At 37.9% G+C, this 19,753-nt stretch overlaps 4 protein-coding genes across 10 annotated transcripts; 2 read left to right on the forward strand and 2 right to left on the reverse strand.

Annotated features, from left to right (window-relative positions):
- Positions 1-874: 874 nt before the first annotated feature.
- On the forward strand, positions 875-3,797 carry LOC148741083 (nuclear apoptosis-inducing factor 1-like). The gene is made up of 2 exons (XM_088733611.1): positions 875-1,487; positions 2,102-3,797. Exons 1-2 carry the CDS (start codon positions 1,085-1,087, stop codon positions 2,119-2,121), a joined length of 423 nt encoding a protein of 140 aa, XP_088589737.1. The 5' UTR covers positions 875-1,084; the 3' UTR covers positions 2,122-3,797.
- LOC148741084 (uncharacterized) lies at positions 1,815-8,734 on the reverse strand. Of its 5 annotated transcripts, none has more exons than XM_088733576.1 (5): positions 8,595-8,734; positions 7,240-7,881; positions 6,708-6,826; positions 5,354-5,451; positions 2,191-2,358 (listed from the first exon to the last, which is right to left on the reverse strand). In XM_088733576.1, exons 1-5 carry the CDS (start codon positions 8,679-8,681, stop codon positions 2,336-2,338), a joined length of 969 nt encoding a protein of 322 aa, XP_088589702.1. In that variant the 5' UTR covers positions 8,682-8,734; the 3' UTR covers positions 2,191-2,335. The 5 variants fall into 5 exon arrangements, with proteins under 5 accessions (XP_088589688.1, XP_088589702.1, XP_088589696.1 ...); XM_088733570.1 differs by lacking the exon at positions 2,191-2,358 and adding an exon at positions 3,228-4,960; XM_088733562.1 differs by lacking the exon at positions 5,354-5,451 and having other exon boundaries at positions 1,815-2,358.
- Positions 8,692-14,024, forward strand: LOC111318993 (peroxidasin). Of its 3 annotated transcripts, none has more exons than XM_088733553.1 (8): positions 8,692-8,875; positions 9,244-9,336; positions 9,672-9,835; positions 10,004-10,327; positions 11,225-11,539; positions 12,398-12,712; positions 13,020-13,226; positions 13,429-14,024. In XM_088733553.1, the coding sequence occupies exons 3-7, from the start codon at positions 9,715-9,717 to the stop codon at positions 13,184-13,186; spliced, it is 1,242 nt and encodes a 413-aa protein (XP_088589679.1). In that variant the 5' UTR covers positions 8,692-8,875; positions 9,244-9,336; positions 9,672-9,714; the 3' UTR covers positions 13,187-13,226; positions 13,429-14,024. The 3 variants fall into 3 exon arrangements, with proteins under 3 accessions (XP_088589679.1, XP_088589668.1, XP_088589673.1); XM_088733542.1 differs by having other exon boundaries at positions 8,695-8,875; positions 13,020-13,168; XM_088733547.1 differs by having other exon boundaries at positions 8,695-8,875; positions 9,247-9,336; positions 13,020-13,168.
- Positions 14,025-15,914: 1,890 nt separating this feature from the next.
- Positions 15,915-19,266, reverse strand: LOC111320137 (fibrinogen-like protein 1). The gene is made up of 3 exons (XM_088733599.1): positions 18,958-19,266; positions 17,877-18,038; positions 15,915-16,726 (listed from the first exon to the last, which is right to left on the reverse strand). Exons 2-3 carry the CDS (start codon positions 18,016-18,018, stop codon positions 16,317-16,319), a joined length of 552 nt encoding a protein of 183 aa, XP_088589725.1. The 5' UTR covers positions 18,019-18,038; positions 18,958-19,266; the 3' UTR covers positions 15,915-16,316.
- Positions 19,267-19,753: the final 487 nt, after the last annotated feature.

A 19,753-nucleotide genomic window follows, 5' to 3' on the forward strand; every position in this document is an offset into this window, starting at 1 on the left:
TCTTTGTTGATTCCGAGCGTCTCAGGCCATTTTGAAGCGTTTTCGGCGAGTTAGCGCTATGTTGGTGTTCAACTGCTAAAAGAAAGACAAGGCCGGAAACCTATTTTAGAAGCGTCCGTCGCCCGAAGCGAATAATTCCGCCAAAAAATTTCCACCAGTCTCGATTCCTCCAGAAAATCAAAGCAGAGATGTTGCAGTTCCATTTTCCATTCACTCGATTCACAATTCCTCCCACAGATCTTTCACTAGCGATACTTTTATCTCCAGATCGATAGGCTTTCCAATTTCGAATTTGGCTGCTTGAAACGATCGCTGCCCGTTCGCCGATCGCACAGTATGTTGGGTAACAAAAATAGCCCGGCGAGGGTAGCCAGCGGCCTGCAGTCCAAAAACAAACCCGTTAGCTCCCCTGGTCCCCTTAGTCTTCCTCGTTAGTTATATTTTTAAAAGCTTACCATGCCTTCCATGCCAGCGATAAAAAGAACAGGAACAAAAAAAATAATGACTTCGGCGAATTCGAATTCGAGGATGAGATCAACAATGACGATCCATCCTGTATTCACGAGTCTGTATTCGAGATCAAAGCAACGATCAAAACAGCAATGTCATCAAAGCAAAGTAAAATTTAAGTTAGTAAACACATTTGCATTCGATGTTGGTTGGTCGATCAAAACAATGCGGTCTTGAGAAAACCTCTCGAGGGGACCAGGGGAGCTAACGGGTTTGTTTTTGGACTGCAGGCCGCTGGCTACCCTCGCCGGGCTTATTTTTGTTACCCAACATACTGTGCGATCGGCGAACGGGCAGCGATCGTTTCAAGCAGCCAAATTCGAAATTGGAAAGCCTATCGATCTGGCCCCGGTTGTTCAAAGGATGGATAAATTTATCCACCGGATAAGCTTACCCGGTGGATAAAAAGGATATCCACTGGATAGTTATCCGGCGGATAAAAAGTTGTTGCAGAAAGCACGGATAGCGAGACGTATAACTATCCGATGGATAATTCGGTATCCAAGCAGTTGCTATGGTTACAGCCCAGGCGTTGCGTGATCTGTTCGCTCGCGCGTGCTAGTGGCGAGACAACATGGCAGAAAATGTTGCTCCTTCTCCGGCAAAGCGCGCTAGAAAACCCAATTTTACACCCGCCGAATGCGCAGTTATTTTGGAAGAGGCGGAAGAAAATATAAACATTATCAAAAGTAAATTTTCCTCGACACTTTGTAATAAAAACAAAACGCGAATATGGGAGGAAATAACCGAGAAAGTCAATGCCCTTGGAGTTTCCAAAAGAACTGTTGTGGAGGTAAAAGAAAAGTGGAGAGGAATGGTGAGTGGAGCAAAAAGAGAGCACAACAAATGTACCACGGCAGTAAAGAAGACCGGGGGTGGAAAGAAACCGGCTTCTCCAAAGGCTACCACAGCCAAAATTATCGAGCTCTTCGAAACGGATTCGTCTTTCAGCGGCATTTTGGGCGGTATCGACTCAGGTAAGCCACTAATGTTTACAAGTTTGTTGACTTACGATGATACTCACCACAGTGTGCTGATTGTTTCTGCCGTTCTTTGTTTAAACATGACGCAGGGTAGCAGGTGATTTTTCTTCTTTTGGAAAGTTCACAATCCCTGTAATTCGTCTACGTTTCTAAAATTCAGCGGACCCTTGTTGAATTGAATCGATCGAGAAAAGCTAAGCTGCTCTTGTATCGTGGCCGAAAAGTACTTCTAGACTTAAACGTTTCACACATTCGGACCCATTTTTCGTAATTTTTTTTTCCATTTTGATTGTGAAGTGAACAAACGCTACCTTAATCATCGATATTACAGAGCGTTTTTTTTTTCAGAACGGTTTCCTTGGCAGTCCGCAATGTATTTAGAGATGACTTACTTGTCTGAAATTCTCCTTTTTAAAGGTTCTTGACAGCTGATAATTGTTGTCATTGAAATTAATTCCTTTTATTATAATAAATATATTGTTTAATTAATAGGAGTGTTAACTCAAATTTTCTAGAGTAATTTTCAAGGAATGCGTACCAATTTATGGTCAGAACTTACACCATATAGGAATCAAAGGTTTAATACATTTTGTACAAATTCTACACAGCACAAGTTTCAGACTTATGAACAGTGGATACAGGGGTTCTTGGAATAGAAAGTGAACTTCACCCTGTTGCTTCACACTGCGTACTTCCAGACACCTGTGAATCCGCAGACCCCAGTGAACTGTCACAGCTAGATTGCCCCAGTATGAATTCTGATACAGTTCCATCAGTACCATTGGAGGAGCCAGCAATACTTGCCAAGCCACACTCAAGAAAAAAGGTCACCATTGATGACATCAATGAAATGCACCTTGAAGTCCTTAAAAAGGAAAATGTAAAACTTGACCTAGAAATTGAAAATCTAAAACTAAAGAAAAAAGAAATAATGTTAAGGATTCTAGAGCTTGAGTCTCGAAGTAGGTCCGAAAATAATTTATGAATCAATCTTTATACAATCGAACTGAAATGGCTTTGATTGTGACTCATGTAACTGGTTATTTATGGATTGTTACTGTCAGCTCCCTATATTTTCAATCCACTGATAAACCATTTCCCCAGAAATGTACACAGGCTTTAATCACAATGGTTTTAATTTGGTTTCCTTTTAGTACCAATGCATCAATCTGTTGGAAGTTTCAAAATCCCTCCCTTTAAAAATTTGAGATTGGTTTGTTCAAATTCTGCCCCAGCCCCTCCTCCCTCCCCCTCCTTGGGCAAAAAAATTTGTTCAAATTCCCCAACCGTTTGTAAAAGCCAAAATCAGCCAACATGACTTTGTGCACCTCGACCAAATTTTTTAAATCTAGACCTATACCATTTCTTCTTGAGCCATTTTCGGTTACAGAAGTGAATTTTTTTTTTGCCATAATCTCCGCTTTAGTTAAAGATATATCACTTGTATTTCACTGAAAAAAACTTAACAATTCTAGTTCAAATTACCAACCCCAGCCAGGCACAGATGATGGTTGAATGCCCATGGTTGCCCAGCCTGGGGGAAGGGGTGGTAGGGTGGAATCCAATACTTCAAATTAATTGGCCCATAATTTTGTGATTCAAATTTTTTTCTTCTCAATTTTCAATTCTCAAATGAGTTTGAATTTGTTTCCTGTTATAATGCTCTCAAATGAAGGGAAATGAAGGAAAAAAAAAACAGTTCTACCAATTTAAAACCAAAAAAAATAAACTAACTGTACATGCATGTGTTTATTGGTAAAATAGAAAGTGCAGATATAAAGCAAAGACAAATGCATCATGTAACTAATATTTACATCTCTATAATGTAAAACTAATTATTCAATGGAGTTTATTAATTACATGTAAATATATCTTTTCAAGAATTAGTTACACCGAAGCAATTTTGAGCATTCCTTGGATTTAACCACAATTTATATTTTTTCATATCAAAAGAAAATTTAATTTTACAGACCCATCATTTAATTTAGAAAACAGAGGGCATTTTAAGAAATATTTATACAATTAATTTACACTATGAAGTTCAAAGTTCATTGATCATTTCATGTGATTAAACAATGCTTGAAGCAGCAATTTTAATTTTCCATTGCACTTTTTCTGTAGTCATACAAATAACAAAATCTTCATTAATATATTGAGAATTGCAGTTGAAACCAACCAATGACTTGAAAATCACTTCCTCACTTTAAATTCAATAAATTACAGAGTGAATAAAGAGGCAATGAATAAAAGACAATAAAAGGCTGCTTGCAAATAAAAATTTGTGGGCTTATTCATTTTGTCAAAGTAATGTTGAAAAAGTAGAGAAGCCCCTATCTATTCGCTAAAAAGACTTGTTCTTAATATGGTAACATGATTCCATTCAGTTTAAGCTGGACGATTGACCTTTTATTACCTTAAGATGCCATTTACAAGATCAAAATGACGACAATTAGAAGTGGTAATATGACCAAGAGAGTCCAATGCAGTCGAGTCCCATTTTTAAATCATGAGTTTGATTACAGACTGAATTGGATATCGACACAAAGTCCTGTTACCAATTAATCAAAACTATGACAAAATTTGAGAAAGAAACTGGACATTGGTTGTATGTTTTCATTATAAAAACAACAGTACACTTGGCGAAAGGCCCAACAGCAGTAAATGCCCTTAATGCAATTTGCCCATTTACACAGGCATGACATGTTAAGTGTCCCTTAAACTGTCCTATAACAACCATGATGCATACACTGCACTATAAGTGGTCATACAAGACTCATGATAAACAATCACATTCAAGAATTTTGCTAAGTTTTAATTAAGGAACTTGTGAGAAATAGATAATCAGAGATCACAATACAAATTTTCATGCAAACATTTAAGCCAGAACTGGGTGTGATGAGCATAAAAAAGGTGAATGATCTAATTTGAAAGTAGAATGTACAGACTGTATTAGGTGTTTCTAGAAGAAAGCCAAACTTCACTTTATCCCAATGTTGAACATAAAGATCGTCAAAACATAAATTCTTCACTGGTTAAGACTTTTTCCAGGAAAAAGGAAAACAAACTATGAAAACCGTTGAATAAGAAAAAATATTAATATTTCCTTTTCCTCCAACATCTCTTGGAACATGGGGGTAGATAAGGAAAAATGTTTAAAGCATGCCTTTCCATTTTAAAGGAATGTCCAATCCATGAAAAACATTTATCTTTGAACGCCGCCAGCAAGAATGACCAGAAGGTGTTGCTGATCATGAAATTAGAGACTTTGCAAAAGATACACATTGGACTATCATAAAAAGAGTAATGAGAGTTTAACTATTTCTCACAAGAGTATACAATTGATTCCAAAAACACTGACTTCTAAGAAGCGTAAGCAGAGAACAATGACACCCAAGGCTTTATTGTTACACATGAAAACAATAACCACAATTAGTTGTACATGGTATACAGCAGCCATCCACACTTTCCTGAAAGGAACATATTGTGGTCATCAAAGATTTCCATGAACAATGAAATAAATAATGCATTAATCTTGTAACCATGCAAATATTTCCCATAAAGCCATTGGGTCTCATTGTTGATGGACCATACCATTTACAGTACATATCAACATTTTTGCAATGAAATATATGTTTGAGCTTGAGCCCCCTGTGTAGAACTTAAAAAAAAGTGTTAGCAATGTGCTCCCTGACAGCATTACCAGTTTCACGGCCATGATACTGACTGTGAAGGTCAGGAGCACACCCTTCATCATCCATTTCACAGTCCTCTGGATCTGGCTCCCTTAAACTTATAGCAAGGTTATGTAAAATACAACAAGCTACAATTATTGAGCACACCCTGTGAGGAGCCATCCTTACTTCGGAGTGCAGCACATGAAATCTCCTTTTTAACACCCCAAAAGTTACCCCCACCCAGTGTTGAGGAAATTGCTGAGGACTCCTCGCTATCATCACCACTGCCAAAAATCAAAACACTTTGATCAGCTTCACACTGCATGCTAGCATTGGCAAGGAAGGATATTTTAATGGAGGGGGAGTTCTTTGAGGTATGGGAAGCACTTCCTATGATGGTAATGGGCTACTGGGGATGTGCCAGTGGATGGCATCACATTTTCACTACTGCAATGACTATGTTGTGGTTTAAATTTTCCTTTTTAATTAGGAATATGAATTCAAAATAGAAACTGTAAGTTGACAATTGCTTGAGTTCCACACATGAAGCGGTTATCAGACGGCGTCAGAAACGGCAGTTTGAATAAAATTTAAAGTGACTCAAGGAAGGAGGGCGTGTGGAGCGATCCTGCTTGTTTCACACCATGATAAGGAGTTAGAGACAATGAAAAATTGAAATCAAACTGGTTTAAAAATTTGAAACTAAAAATAACACAAAACCACAAGAACTATAATGGAATCGTCTTTCGGGAATTTTGAAATGAAAAATAAAAAAATCCTTGGCATCAGCTACAAATTTTTTGATTTGTAAGTCATGTCGAATATTCAATTCTCCAAACCCTCTTAGCCCAAAATCAATGTTGGAATATTTAGGAATTGTTGCATGAATAAAAAGTTGACCTTGTATTGGGGATGGTGAGGGGGAGGTTGAGACAATATCCATTTTTTTGCCAAAATCAACGCTTTTGTTTAGGATTACAAAAGTTTTTGTGACCTAAGTATGAAAATTATTTGCCCGAAAGTGATAAAGATGGGGTCTATTTAAGAATAAATGATGATTAGACTATAATGGTGTTAGCTTATGAAATGCCAGTGATACATATAACCACCAACATTTGGCCAAAGTAAGCCAAAGAGGGGAAGTGTATAGTGTAACATTTTAGGCAGATGTATTATTCAGTTATAAGATAGAAGGGTTTTTTTCTCAGAGTCCAAGTGGGAGTTGAAAGCAATGATAAACTTCTATATACTAGTTGGATGTTAACCCAAAGAGGATATATGGGGTCACATACTAGGTTCACAGTGATAATTATAACAAGAACACAGTCTATTGTGTTTAGAATGGTTTGTGGTTAAAATGAGTCCTGCCATACTGCAAAGTTGAATATGTCATGATATCACTTTCTAGTCAAGCCAGATACATTACTACACTATGCATTTAAATGAGGTGGGTGCTTCAATGCATCATTAGATATTCATTAATAACAGACCTCATAGAAACCTTGAGGAGAGGATAATTAGGTCCTTGAAACTTAATTACCTGGAGATGATAGTAGCTCCAATGTTTCCTCCAGGGCATGCCTCCTCATGTTTTCGCAACAAATCCATTGGCACTTGGGATTTGCAGTTTACACATGACACTTTTGGGCTGGTGGAAATCTGTAAAAAAAGGCTTAAGAAATTATTTTTGAAATTTTTGGACATCAAATAATGAAACACGATGGTATCATTTATTGACCTACTGTACCTGAAACAGAAAAGATCACTAATGGGCATCATTTTGGTGCTGTTAATTCCATCATTTGTTCATTCGTTCATTGGGTTATTACATTTATTTATCCCCTCAGTCATTTTAATTATACCATTATTCTCTTTCACTTATATAAGTAACTGTTTGTAGTTTTGAATAAACTTTCGTAATTAAGCACCCTGGAATACTTTGTGGGACCCAGGGTGCTTAATTACGAAAGTTTATTCAAAACTACAAACAGTTACTTATATAAGTGAAAGAGAATAATGGTATAATTAAAATTATCATTGCATGATTTGGCACGAGAAAGAAACACACCCACCTGCATTTGCTCCTGCTCTGGTGCTGGTGTAAACACTAGGTCCTTCTGAAGGGGCCGTATATATCCCTTAGCAGAGCCAATGGTTGCTTTGAGGTACGTTACAGTATAACGACCAGGTGGTATGGATAACACCATAAGCTGACGATTTCCCCTTTCACCTGTTCTCAGAATTTCGTACCCTCCTGCAGTCTCCAGAATTGGAAAAGCCTCTAAAATTTTCCCGTGCACATGCTGGCTGTTACCTCCTTTGGAAAAGCATATGCTTTTCTCTTCAAGCCCAGCCATAGCCATCGATACCTTCTCAAAAGTTGAAGGGGCAGTGGTTGCATTTCTTTTTTCAAGACAAATAAATGTTCTAGTCCATGTATTCCGAACAGGTATGCTTACGCGATCCCCTGTCGATGTTGCCACTACACGATGCTTAGGTGCAGGCTGTTTTCCATTCCTAAAGCTGGTGCTGCTACTCGCACGGCTGTTTTTGGGTGGTCTGTAACCAAAAAGTCTTCTTTGTTCTTCAACTACTGGAAGTACAGGTGCTGTAGGTTCGGAAACTTGTGGCCGATTTTCAATTTGGCTGACAGCATTAAGTAGATTTTCAGCACATGACTTAAGCAAGTTTTTGGTTTCTTCATCACCCATTTTCTATGTGATGCGAAAGAAATCCAGGGTAAAACACCAAGAACAGGTGATCTTTTCTCTCTTTATTTTAATTTTATGATATTGCACTTGTCAATTCCACCTATGAACTATCATGTAAACAACAATCCCACCTCAGGGCATTTGGATGGCTTATGTATCCCCTGAGAGAATTTTCTAAATTATTCAAAAGGTAAAATACAAATGCCAGGGGTTAGCCTGGGGGGAGGGGTGTGGGAGGATGGGTACAGGTAGTAAACTGATTCATAAGAATACAGGCACTTATACTTTTGTTTCTTGTTTAAATAAGAGCTACATCAGCTATTAATGTTAAATTTGGGACCTGTTTACCACCTCCATCACTAATAAGACCACAGTTTTGAATTGGACAAATCCCTCCCATATGGAAGGTATTTTCCTCCCCTGCTCCAAATAAAAACCATTAACCCTTCCCTTTCCTATCTAAAACTATTTTTTTCTTTCCCTTGGAGTGTTTTTAGAGGCTAGGGTTTGTCAGCCTGATTTAATATGACTGTGCTAAAGGAGTACACGAGAAGTTCATGAGTGATTTGCGAATGTATCTGGTGTCCGTTTTATCTGAGTTTGGGAAAATTCGATGGGTTGGAGATATTACTGAGTACAAAGTCTAAAGAACCATGCGTTACTTTCATGAATAAATCATATTCCAGGGACATATATTAAAGTATAATTACACTTACCTCTGTCATCTTTCGACGGGCTCCACGAGGAAACGGAAGAGCCTGCGGCTGTGTTCTGTCAGCGGATATAGTATACCAGCAAAGCATCTTGGGTATAATGATCGATTTGATTTAATATAAACGATTTAGAAGAGAACTGATCGATTTGAGTTAATGTAAACGATTTAATTTGTTCGATATAGAAGGGAACTGATCGATTTGAAAGGTACCTAATCAATTTAAAAAGTATCTGATCAAATTAACCCGTCCGCTACGAGAAGATGGCACTCGATTTAGAAAAGGTTTGTTGATTGATTTGGCGCTATGGAGCTCATTTTGGAATGTTGATTCTCGATTTGACATGTTGAATTTTGACAGTATAAACGCGCCATAATATGACGCCATGGATAAAATTTATCCACTGGATAGCGATTTATCCAGCGGATAAGAAGTTATCCATGCTTTGAACAACCGGGGCCTGGAGATAAAAGTATCGCTAGTGAAAGATCTGTGGGAGGAATTGTGAATCGAGTGAATGGAAAATGGAACTGCAACATCTCTGCTTTGATTTTCTGGAGGAATCGAGAATGGTGGTAATTTTTTGGCGGAATTATTCGCTTCGGGCGACGGACGCTTCTAAAATAGGTTTCCGGCCTTGTCTTTCTTTTAGCAGTTGAACACCAACATAGCGCTAACTCGCCGAAAACGCTTCAAAATGGCCTGAGACGCTCGGAATCAACAGAGAAAACAACAAGGCAATAAGGTGAGCCCATTTTATTTCAAAACAAGACATTTCTGCCCCACTTTTGTTTCAAAAAGACACTTTGACTTATGCCACGGCAGACATAGGAAAACTAACACCATCGAGGTAACATTAAAGATATTTTACTTTTCAGAAATTGCAGAAATTCCCTTTGTTGCTCTGTGAGTCAGAAAATGCGTCAAAATGAGTCAAAAATTCGTAGAATTATTTCAAACGTCTATACCTTAATAGGCTTAGTATCTTAGATTGCCATCAATTCCAGCCTCATCTCATCTTATCTTTCCCTTCACATCATTCTTATTCGACCCTTTTTACATAAAAGATTTTACATTTAGGTACCTTTTTGGTGAGGAACTCAAAGTACATCCAACGACAAGAATGTGTAGCACACATTGGCTTTGTCGTGACATTAGCAACTTTATCATGCTATTACTTGTTACCAGTGCTCCAAGCGACCTTTCATCCGCGAAAATGAGCAAGGGATGTAATAGTAAGACAGGTTAGTAGCAACTGTATCTTTTATTTATTTTTTTTTGCAAATTTATAGTTACATCCTTACCCCATGAATCAAGTATCTGTTATGAAGTTACCGATTGAATCATCGTCATAACTGTTTTAAGTTACTTCGAGGACAACGCAGTTAATTTTTTTTATCTTTTCCGTCCAGTGATACCTGAAATAGATATCTCCACAAGTCCGCCAAACCGCACTTTAACAATAGGTGCAGCTATTAGCTTGACTTGCATAGCGTGGCCAAGGAATGGCGATCAACCATTTCCCAGGAGATGGACCAAGTATATTCAGTGGTATGATCCTCAGGGTAAACCAGTTGGAGCCAGATGCCTGCAGGGCACACCAAGAGTGCTAAAACTAAGCTGCAGATTAATGCTGCAGAGGCTGACTTTGGAACAGTTCGGCAACTACACTTGTGAGGCGGAGAATGATTATGTCGGATATTGTAGGCAAAGTACTGTCGAAATAAAACTGCAAGGTATGTAACACATCTAAAGTAATATCTTCGAGAAGCAAGTTCTTGGCAAGGAAAGTTGCTATTTTCGGTGAGCACACACTCGCGAATTGCAAAGTAAACTAGCATACACAGTGCCAGCATGAAGCTCTGGTAGTTCATCATAATACCTGGCCACAAGAAAAGTTTGGCCAGTCGGTGATAACGAGAGGAGAAAGAAATACTAGTTTCGAAATAGAATTAGGCCTGAAGAGTAAAAATGAATAGTTAAATCCGCACAAAACCTGTGGGTTATCTCACTGCCTGTCGTAAAGGCCTCATCTATTTGTACTCTGATTCAATCTTCACATTGAGGAAAGATTTGCAGATCGTATTTATAACAGTAATTTATAACAGTAAAAGGTTAACAGCAGTTTCCTCGGTGATTTCTACCATCCTATCAGACGTTTTCAGTTCATTGCCCCCCCCCCCCCTCCTCACGCCATCTAATTGAGCTTTTTAATGGTATTTCTTCCTGAATGTAATACCTAAGTGGAGAACGTGGCAACGAGTGGTTTTCGCACTAAACTGCGCTTGAAAATTGTTGCGTATTGATATTTACCTTTGATGGTCCAGCTGCCATCCAGGAGGAGTCAACATGCTCTTTGTTGGTTAATATTTATAAAATGTACATGGAAAACAGTAAAAGTATGCAATTTCTAGTGTAGAGGTAACATAGATAGAAAGATTATAGAGGCATGAGCAAAATGTATTGGACATGGCAAAAACGTGGGGCTTACTATTCAAGATGTGTTTACCTTACTTGCCTACCTTCCCTATTTATTTGTTTCCTTCTTTTTCAAAATTGTCTGATGGGTTTTAAAATTTTGCCTTATTTCTTCCAAAAAAACATTCACTATTATCTGATATTGCCGGTGTCAGCTTTCCTTGCACCACAGATTGTCGAGGATCCTAAGAACCAAACTGTTGATGCCGGTTTCAACATAACCTTTAACTGCACTGCCAAAGGTCATCCCATGCCATCTCTCAAATGGATAAAGAACGATAACTCACTTGCTGTTCGTTCCAACCCACGGATTAATGTCAGTCAAACTTTCCTTGACAACGTGCAAATTCATAGCCAGCTGATTATAGAGGATCTAAAGAGGGAAGATAATGGAAAATATCACTGCTTAGCAAATAACAGTGAAGGAGAAAAGGCATCAAACCCGGCATTCTTGTCCACAAAAGGTTTAGGTGAGACATCTGCTATATATTTCTTCTTCTCTAGACATGAAGTTTTATTATGGAACGACTATTTCTTATGGCAAGGCGATGAAGTTGAACTAGTTGAAAGAATGCTATAATAATAAAGTATTATCATTCATCTCACGATGTGGTCACTTGTAATGTGAGTCGCGACGTTTCGACATGCATACTGCTAGTCTTCATCCGGTGATAAGGTCAACTGGATTCGGGTCTTCTTATAATGCAGGATGCTCAGCTGTGATTGGTTGGTATTCCGTAGATGTGATTGACGCGTTTTGATCCTCGATGTTATTGAGTTGTTCTCTCGGCAGTTCTCTGTCGTACGGCTCTCCTGTTGTTATGTTTCTTGATTGTGGGCATCCACGCTTCGAGAATTTTTATTGCATTGTCCCCGTTGATGTTTTTAGAAGCCTCTTTGATTCTGTGGAGTACTGACCGATTACAGCGGAGCATCCTGCTTTACAAGAAGACTCGAAGCCAGTCGACCTTCTCGCCTGCTGAAGGCTAGCAGTATGCAGTCGAAACGTCGCGATTCATATCACAAGTGACCACCAATGATAATACTTTATTATCATTGTAATTGTAATTTACCGTAAAGAGTTAAAAATCTGACATTTCGAGCGTCATCCCTTCGTTAAAGCGAGTGAAAGAATGCTTTCAAAAAGCAATTGTAGAAAGTGTTTTAGAATAGCTTACTTGTGCGAATTCTCAAAATTCCTCGAATCATGGAAAGTATTATCTTATCAATACTCACCATCTCTTCGCATTTTCGTTCCTTTCATGTACTTCTTTCGCATCCTTTTTTCCTCGTCCACAATATTAGATTTTGCTCACTTTCGCTTTCAGATGACAAGGCGAGGATTGTTGAAGATCCAGTGAACCAAACTGCTTTTGTCGGTTTCAATGTAACCTTTAACTGTTCTGCCGCTGGTCTTCTCGAGCAAACCATCACATGGGTCAAGAACAATAATTCGCACGCTGTTAACTCAAACCCAAGAGTAAAAGTAATTCGCATTCCACTAGATGGCGAAGGCGTCCAGCAGAGCCAGCTGTCAATAAAAGAAGTGAAGGAAGAAGATAAAGGCAAATATATTTGTGTTGCGAAGAGCAGCGCTGGGGAAATAACGTCCAAATCTGCTTTCCTGTTCATTAAACATTTAGGTGAGGTTGCACATTGATGTTATGTTGTAACTTGATATTCATTTCCTCGATGGGCAATCATGTAGCAGAACTCAGGATAAAAACTTACACGATAATAATTTGAAGAAATTCCCCATTCTTGCCAACTAAACCAGTAAATGAAGGTTGCAATCAAATATGCTCTCATGTTTTACAAAGAGATGATCAGGTTGTAGTTTCTCGCGAAACAAGATAAAACGACCAGCTCCACTAAAAAAGTGATGCATTCGACAGGGCCATGCGGTTGTCTAATCTTACTGTTTTTAATGGTTCTTTTTATTTCAACAAGCGTATCCAACTACAGTCTCGCCAAGAAAGGAACGACAACATTCAGTCCTCCAGATTATCGTGCTTAGTGTGTTTGGTGGTACCTTAATCACATTCATGTGCGGATGCACTATGAAATTTTCGTATCGTCGCGCAAGAAGAAATGAAGAGGTAATACTTTTCTATTAAAAAACCCAGACGATAGAAGGTGGACCGAAATAAAATGTTGGTGAGATTATTATGGTTCAAATGGTGTTTCACTTCCTGCTTAGTTAGCTGACCCTCATGATTTTTGATACCTTCTCGTCTTCTTCAGCTGCCTTGTTACTTAGGTCTTTAATATCTGCTGTCATTACCATTATCGTATATTTTTTCCTTATGCACATCTAAGTTGACATTTCTTCTTCTTCTCTTTGATCCATCAATTTCAGAGGACATATATTAACATGACAGAAGATGAAATCAGTGGCAGATTTGAAGTGAAGTAGAGCCAAAGAGTGCTTGAGAGTGTGTTCAGAGCTCGAGCACTATTTTAGTTCACAACGTTGGAAAATGTGTCCTTCTAACTGAAACTAACTTTAACTTGTCGCATTCAGCTTGCTATACTATAACAGTTGTTAAAATCATCAGGCGACAACACTTAGAGTCAGTAGAATCTTACACACAATCGTATAATCGTAGAATATTTGGTTTTGTAGAATGTACGAACCATATTAGTTAGGAGAGTTCTTGTTCGTCTTGTTACGTGAAACAAAGGTGCATATAGAATACTAACTGATTTCCCCAAAAATGAATCGAGATCCAAATGTTCTGACTTTGCGCATAAGGGAAACTTATGAAAGGTCAAACTGGATAAAAAACTCTTTGCTGAAAACTATTTTAGTATATGTTTCAATGCCTGGGAAACTTGCTCTGACAGATTTATATTAAAAGATGTTGCTATGTTTGTTAGCTAAAGAAACTCGATCTTGTTTTCTTTTTTTATGATTTGAAAATCCTTTTAAAGTTAATAAAATGTTTAATTACACTTAAAGGCCCACTTTCATTAGAGATCCTTTGCAGTCGTTTGTTTTTGTTTTGGAATCGCGCTATTGTTAAATGGCGATCTCTGATAGTCATTCGCAAACACTATTAAAAAGAAAAACAAAGATTTGGTGAAGAACACAGTAAACAAATTTGCAGCTAAATATTTCAGACCGAAAAATCATAAATCGAGTCTGTATAAAACTTGTACAAAGCTTACTTGATGTTGAAGGAAATTGTTCGGCTTCAACACTAAATAAAATATAAACAAATAACCAATATTGGCCAAACATGATTTACTTTACGCATTTCAATTATAGAATAATCACTTCTACAAATGAGGTCGCTTACATACATATCTCAGGATCTCAAATAAAAATCAGTCAAGTAATTATTCTCACCTCAAAAAAAAATCTCCCCGAAGTCTCTAGTTCCATCGTAGGAACAATGCAATAAAATTTCTGCAAAAGCACTGTCAATAGTGTTACCGAAACCCATGGTTGTTTTCCTTGCCCTCCATAAATCATACACAGACTCTCGAAGTCGAATAACCTTTGCCGAGCCGGGCAGACTCGGCCTTCCTCTAGACTGCTTCTTCGGTGGCATCAACTTTTCAAATGACGTTTTTCACCATCATACATGTAAGAATTAAAAACTATTTACTAATATGGATACTACGATAGTTTGTTGTTCGCACATGATTCAAGATGGAACTTTGAAAGCCCTAATCAGTAAGATGGAAGAAGATATCAATGCGATTCCGCAACTACGAGGAAATAACGTATTTTTCATATATGAAAAATGATTCGGGCGCGCAAGGCACCTCGGATGGAAATGGGCCTTTAACTGATGAGAGTTTTAACTGCCATATGCTTTCGTCGGTTGTTCCTGAAGGGAACTCGCTGCGCTTGGTCAGTACTGCCTCCACCTTGGGCCAATAATCCCCAGTGCGGCCCTTGCGCTCGGTTAATACGAAGTTTTGGTCCCGCGCAAGTTCCGTGATTCTGCTTTTTTGCAAAGCATAGCGTTGTTAGATGTAAGCTGCTTCTCTATTATGCAGGTTAGTCCTCACCCAGTTAATCGATGCAAAAATGGGATGACTAGACTATTTCACTGACCTCTTGAAATTGACTAACATATATATCGTGTCACTCTGGTGCGAGGAAAACATGTTTGTTTGTGTGAGTAACAGCTCCACTATCTACCGCCTGTCCCTGCATTCCATATGTGTTTATTTTCTTTAATTTTATTTTTCTATCTTGAGCTTTATAGGATATTGCGTTTGTAAACCCTGTAAGTGGAACGAACTACCAAGTTATATCGAAGGAGAATTTCCTTTTCAAAACTTTCATACATTGCACACTTTTATTCGACAATCTTCGCGCACCCAACGAGTTACACAAGAATCAACTAGTACATTGCAAGTATATTTTATTGTAAACTTTTCAATACGATCCCATTCATTTTAAATCAATCATTTTCCTGGACAGTTTTAGGGATGGATGCTTTAGGGACTTCACCCCATCTATCCCATCTTATACCATTCATTTGGTCATCGTGGTAATTACCGTTGAGGTTTGAGTTACCACAGGTACTTGAATTTTCAGGAAACCACCAAGCTCAAAATGTTTTAGTACAATTTGTGTCGTCTTTATCTATTGTTGAACATTCAGCGTGACGATTGCTATCAAAAGAGTTTTTGGTATCTCCTTTTGAGAGAGAGAAAGAAAAACTAATATGATCAAGGTAATTGTTTCATGATAATATGATAATAATAATTTAATGGCGCCTTTTCCATAAAAAAAAAATTCTTAATAAGGCATAGAAGCGCTTAAGGAAGACCTCTGGTAAGTGGACATCCAATCAAGATATTGGTTGTTCATCTAAAGGCAGGTTGCGAATTGCGCATTGATTAAAGGCTTTACTTTCCAGTCCGCTACGTATGAGCAGTTAAAGCTTTGGCTCACAAATGTACCTTATCTAGTGCCTGCTTCTACTAAATAGAACTTAACTACATCGCATCAGCTTCATCTAAATCATCAATTCGACTGTCACATCGCTTGCAACCAATTGATCTCCCCCCCCCCCCCCTAGAAGTCTATCTAATTCGTTAATTTGTTGCTATAGACATTGATTCCATAAATCATAATAATTATGCCCTAACAAATATACTTAAAATATTGCCTTACTTTTATGGCGTTTGCACAACGGATAAAACTTTTGTAAGGGTAACTTTCGATGTAAAACATCAAGCCGATGAATTGGTTCGTTACTTCATTTATATTAATCATAGGGATTATGACGCAACATATAACTTGCCTGTTGACATTTCTCCAATAGTCAAGGAGTAACTTTTCAATTCCGAGTCAACTACGAACAAGTCGTACTCAGCGTAGGGATGATGAACTTTCTGCTTGAATCCAATTTCCAGATCTACTCGGACTTTGTTCTTTGTTCTCCAAGTGAGGTGGTTTATCTTGTCCACTCCCAACCAATACTCACCAGTCATGTTACCAAAGCCATGCTTGTAGTCGCACCAGCTACGATTAGAATCAACAGAGCCGTCCAGTCTCCTCTGGATTACCGTCCATCCTCCTCCAGCTGTGCTCTGATTACAGTACACATCAAAGGCACCTAAACCATCAGGATCAATCGAATAGACACCGCTGAATGTATTGCCAGCCTTGTACAACTCAGCACAATTAGCTGTTGAATAGAAGAAGTATGTGATAAGTTAAAAGAAAAAAAGCAAAACAAAGACCAAGTCAAAGTCAAGTGTGAGAAAAGACCAGAAGTAAGACTTAAAGAAACAAAAACGCAATAATTCGAAAAATAATGATGACAATAGTTAACAGAAGACGAAATACAAAAGAAGGAAAAAAAAAAAAACAACAGCAACAACAAAAAAAGACAAGCGAAGTTCATACTCAATAAAATCCTTATTACTATGGTTGCACAAAAATCTAGTCAGCTGATTACAAGACGAAAATTTACTCCGTACCCATTAACCTTCAGTTATTGGAGTTCGAAGAAAAAAAGAAATTCTGAGCATGGAAAAGGAATAACCTGGCACTAAGAATTAAACGATGGGACGGGACGAGCCAAAGTCTGACTCCTGGATACACACGCGATGACCAAAAAGATTCGGAGAGAACAAGGGAGAATACGAGACATTGTGCGAATGTTGAATTCCCCTTAAACTTTAACTTCTATAAAAAGTGAGCCTGCTGAGTTATGATGTCAGAACTGTTGCAGCCAACTGAATTTATACACTCCGATTATGGAAGAACATTTTTTAGTTCATAGTTAAGCACCTAGTTTCGTAAGGCGAGCTCAAGTTTTAAATTTCAAATAGCTTCTAACTTAGGAGTTCAAGGATCTTTTTCTCAGAAACGTCCTGCGGAAGGCCTAAAGGAAGGAATGAAAACAGCCCACGCCTTTCACGTTCCCCTTTACTGCAACTATTGTAAGAAATAAACCCTTTTCTTCTAAGATACCTAACTGTTTTGTTTTTAATCAGGAATGCAAACATAAGAAATGAATACAATTTTTCATCACTAAAATGAAAAGAAATGACCGAAGTTTTGCACATTTTCATAAAACATCCAAAACTTGAATTTAGCAGTTTTGAAAGGCGAGTTTTACGTAGCCTGGTAAGTCAGTTTTTCCCACCGCTCTTTAATCTAAAGCGAATTTTCTTTTATCTTTGCCTCTTCATAGGTTAAATATAGAGGAAAACAAGAAGGTAAGTTCATCCGCTATAGTTAGCAGAAGTCTTTAAAGGATTTACAATGCTACGATGTATATGAGTTCATCTTCTTCATAGATTTAACCAAACTCTTTTAGTCATCCTTACCGTTGTGATGATGATGATAATGATACTCTGATTTGAACTTAAAACTCATCTTGTCCAAATAAACAGACTGATTGATTTCAAATGTTTCTTTTTTTTCCAAGGGTTTAGTTAATTGGTTAGGACTTTGGATAATCGCTGTCATCGACAAAGTGTTGATGGAATCTAAAGAAAGTTTAAGGCAACTCTTAATCCAACTTTCAATTGAAAAGAAAGATTATCGAAAGGAAAAAACACCAGCTTAGTTAAAAAAAAAGAGGGGCGAGAACCTCAAAATAGTCCTTTTTACAGTTATGGGCTTGGTGGCCAAGCCTTTAAACAGGAGTGAGGCTAAGGGTGACCCTGTTGTGATAGAGACCTGTATCTAGTTAGCATGAGTAATTTGTATTTGAAAAGCAGCAACATCTCTATCATAACAAGGTCACCCTAAGCCTCACTCCTGTTTAAAGGCTTGGCCACCAAGCCCACAACTGTGAAAAGGACTATTGATCAGAAGAAAGGAAGTGGAACATGTCGGGGCCAAAATTGAAACTGACTAAAGAACGCCAGCTGCTCCTAAGGTTGAGCAGGCAAGAAATTCATGCTTGAAAGAAAGAACCCTCGATTCAAGGAAGTAAAACGTACCCCTTTCCTGTTTGATTTGTCAGTTTTACGGCAAACTTAAAAGGAACAACTTTAAAGTTTCATCAAGAACTGATAATTCTGCAAAATTTTGTATTTATGTGGGTTTAGCAAAGCGGGGGATCGCTTTTTTTTCACTAGGGAAAAGTAAATAATTAATTTCATCAGAAAAAATATATATGACTGAATTGAACGATGTGTATCGAAGCAGGTTTGTTAGAATACAAAATTGAAATTAAAAGAATACAAAGAAATACATAATTTTTGCACGTGGCAAAAACGCTTGCGGATCGAATTGCAAAGTCAATATTCAAATTTACTAAAAAATCGTTAGCAACCCGGAAACTATCGTTAAAAAACAAGAAACGAAAAAGGCAAGGAAAATTTTTCGACAAAAGACTGAAAGGCTCTATTTAACGGTGGGGTAAATCTACTGTCAGCTAAAAGCGAAAGACCTACTTACATTTTTAAGCCGTAAGTCGCATCACTTTGGGAATCCATGTGCAGTGAACTCAAGGTTTTTGTAATCTTACCAGGCCGTCTGCATATCGAGATCGTAAAGTAATTTTCGGGGACTGAAGTGTTCTTTGGATCATTTGCATTTCAATTGACCTCTAAAATGTTAATCTCTATGAAGATCGGACGTATAAAAGTACCAGTTTACAATTTCAGTCTTGTTTTATTTTGGTGCCCACAATGTAGTCCGTCCGTCCACCTGTGAACATTTCCCTAATTACCACGGTTATTTCTTTCGGCGTTGCTCGCGTTACGAGCCCCGTGCTCTACAAATAATGAAAAAAAAAAGAAGAGAAAATATATCCAATGTATAAATATCATCCACACGAAATACAGTATGCCTTTCGGTAATAGTCTACATATTTTAGTACCTTCATAAAGCATCGACATTTGTTTGACAAGTCATTAACATACTAACGCAAAATCACCTGTGGTTTCCCTTCACTACAAAGTTCTCCGGCGACATGCAGTAAGGGTAGACGGGTATGATCGCTTCCTCAGTGGACAGAGATCACTTCTTTACCCTTCATATTAGCTGTAGGTCAAAGGAACAGTAGAACTACTTATTATTGTCTTTGACCTAAACTGAAGTGTTCACAAACAAATATAATAAGAACAACGATAACAGAGACAACACTAATGGTTTTGCTTCAAAATAATTATGTGCAAGCACTAATCTCAATTTAGGTATGAGCTTGTGACCTTGAACGAGTAACGATCAAGTCGCCAACATACCGATACCT

This window comes from Stylophora pistillata, chromosome 1, assembly GCF_964205215.1.
Source record: "Stylophora pistillata chromosome 1, jaStyPist1.2, whole genome shotgun sequence".
Taxonomy (NCBI): domain Eukaryota; kingdom Metazoa; phylum Cnidaria; class Anthozoa; order Scleractinia; family Pocilloporidae; genus Stylophora; species Stylophora pistillata.

Excerpts from the sequence above, each read along its gene's own strand:
- LOC148741083 (XM_088733611.1), top strand. The coding sequence starts at position 1,085 with ATGGCAGAAAATGTTGCTCCTTCTCCGGCAAAGCGCGCTAGAAAACCC. Across the intron at positions 1,488-2,101 it reads TTTGGGCGGTATCGACTCAG|CACAAGTTTCAGACTTATGA; the intron begins GTAAGCCACTAA and ends AATTCTACACAG.
- LOC148741084 (XM_088733562.1), bottom strand. The coding sequence starts at position 8,681 with ATGCTTTGCTGGTATACTATATCCGCTGACAGAACACAGCCGCAGGCT. Across the intron at positions 7,882-8,594 it reads CCCGTCGAAAGATGACAGAG|AAAATGGGTGATGAAGAAAC; the intron begins GTAAGTGTAATT and ends CGCATCACATAG. Across the intron at positions 2,359-6,707 it reads GGAGCTACTATCATCTCCAG|GACTTCAAGGTGCATTTCAT; the intron begins GTAATTAAGTTT and ends TTCCTTTTTAAG.
- LOC111318993 (XM_088733542.1), top strand. The coding sequence starts at position 9,715 with ATGTGTAGCACACATTGGCTTTGTCGTGACATTAGCAACTTTATCATG. Across the intron at positions 11,540-12,397 it reads CTTGTCCACAAAAGGTTTAG|ATGACAAGGCGAGGATTGTT; the intron begins GTGAGACATCTG and ends TTTCGCTTTCAG. Across the intron at positions 13,169-13,428 it reads GCGCAAGAAGAAATGAAGAG|AGGACATATATTAACATGAC; the intron begins GTAATACTTTTC and ends CATCAATTTCAG.
- LOC111320137 (XM_088733599.1), bottom strand. The coding sequence starts at position 18,018 with ATGACAGCGATTATCCAAAGTCCTAACCAATTAACTAAACCCTTGGAA. Across the intron at positions 16,727-17,876 it reads TTATCATCATCATCACAACG|CTAATTGTGCTGAGTTGTAC; the intron begins GTAAGGATGACT and ends TCTATTCAACAG.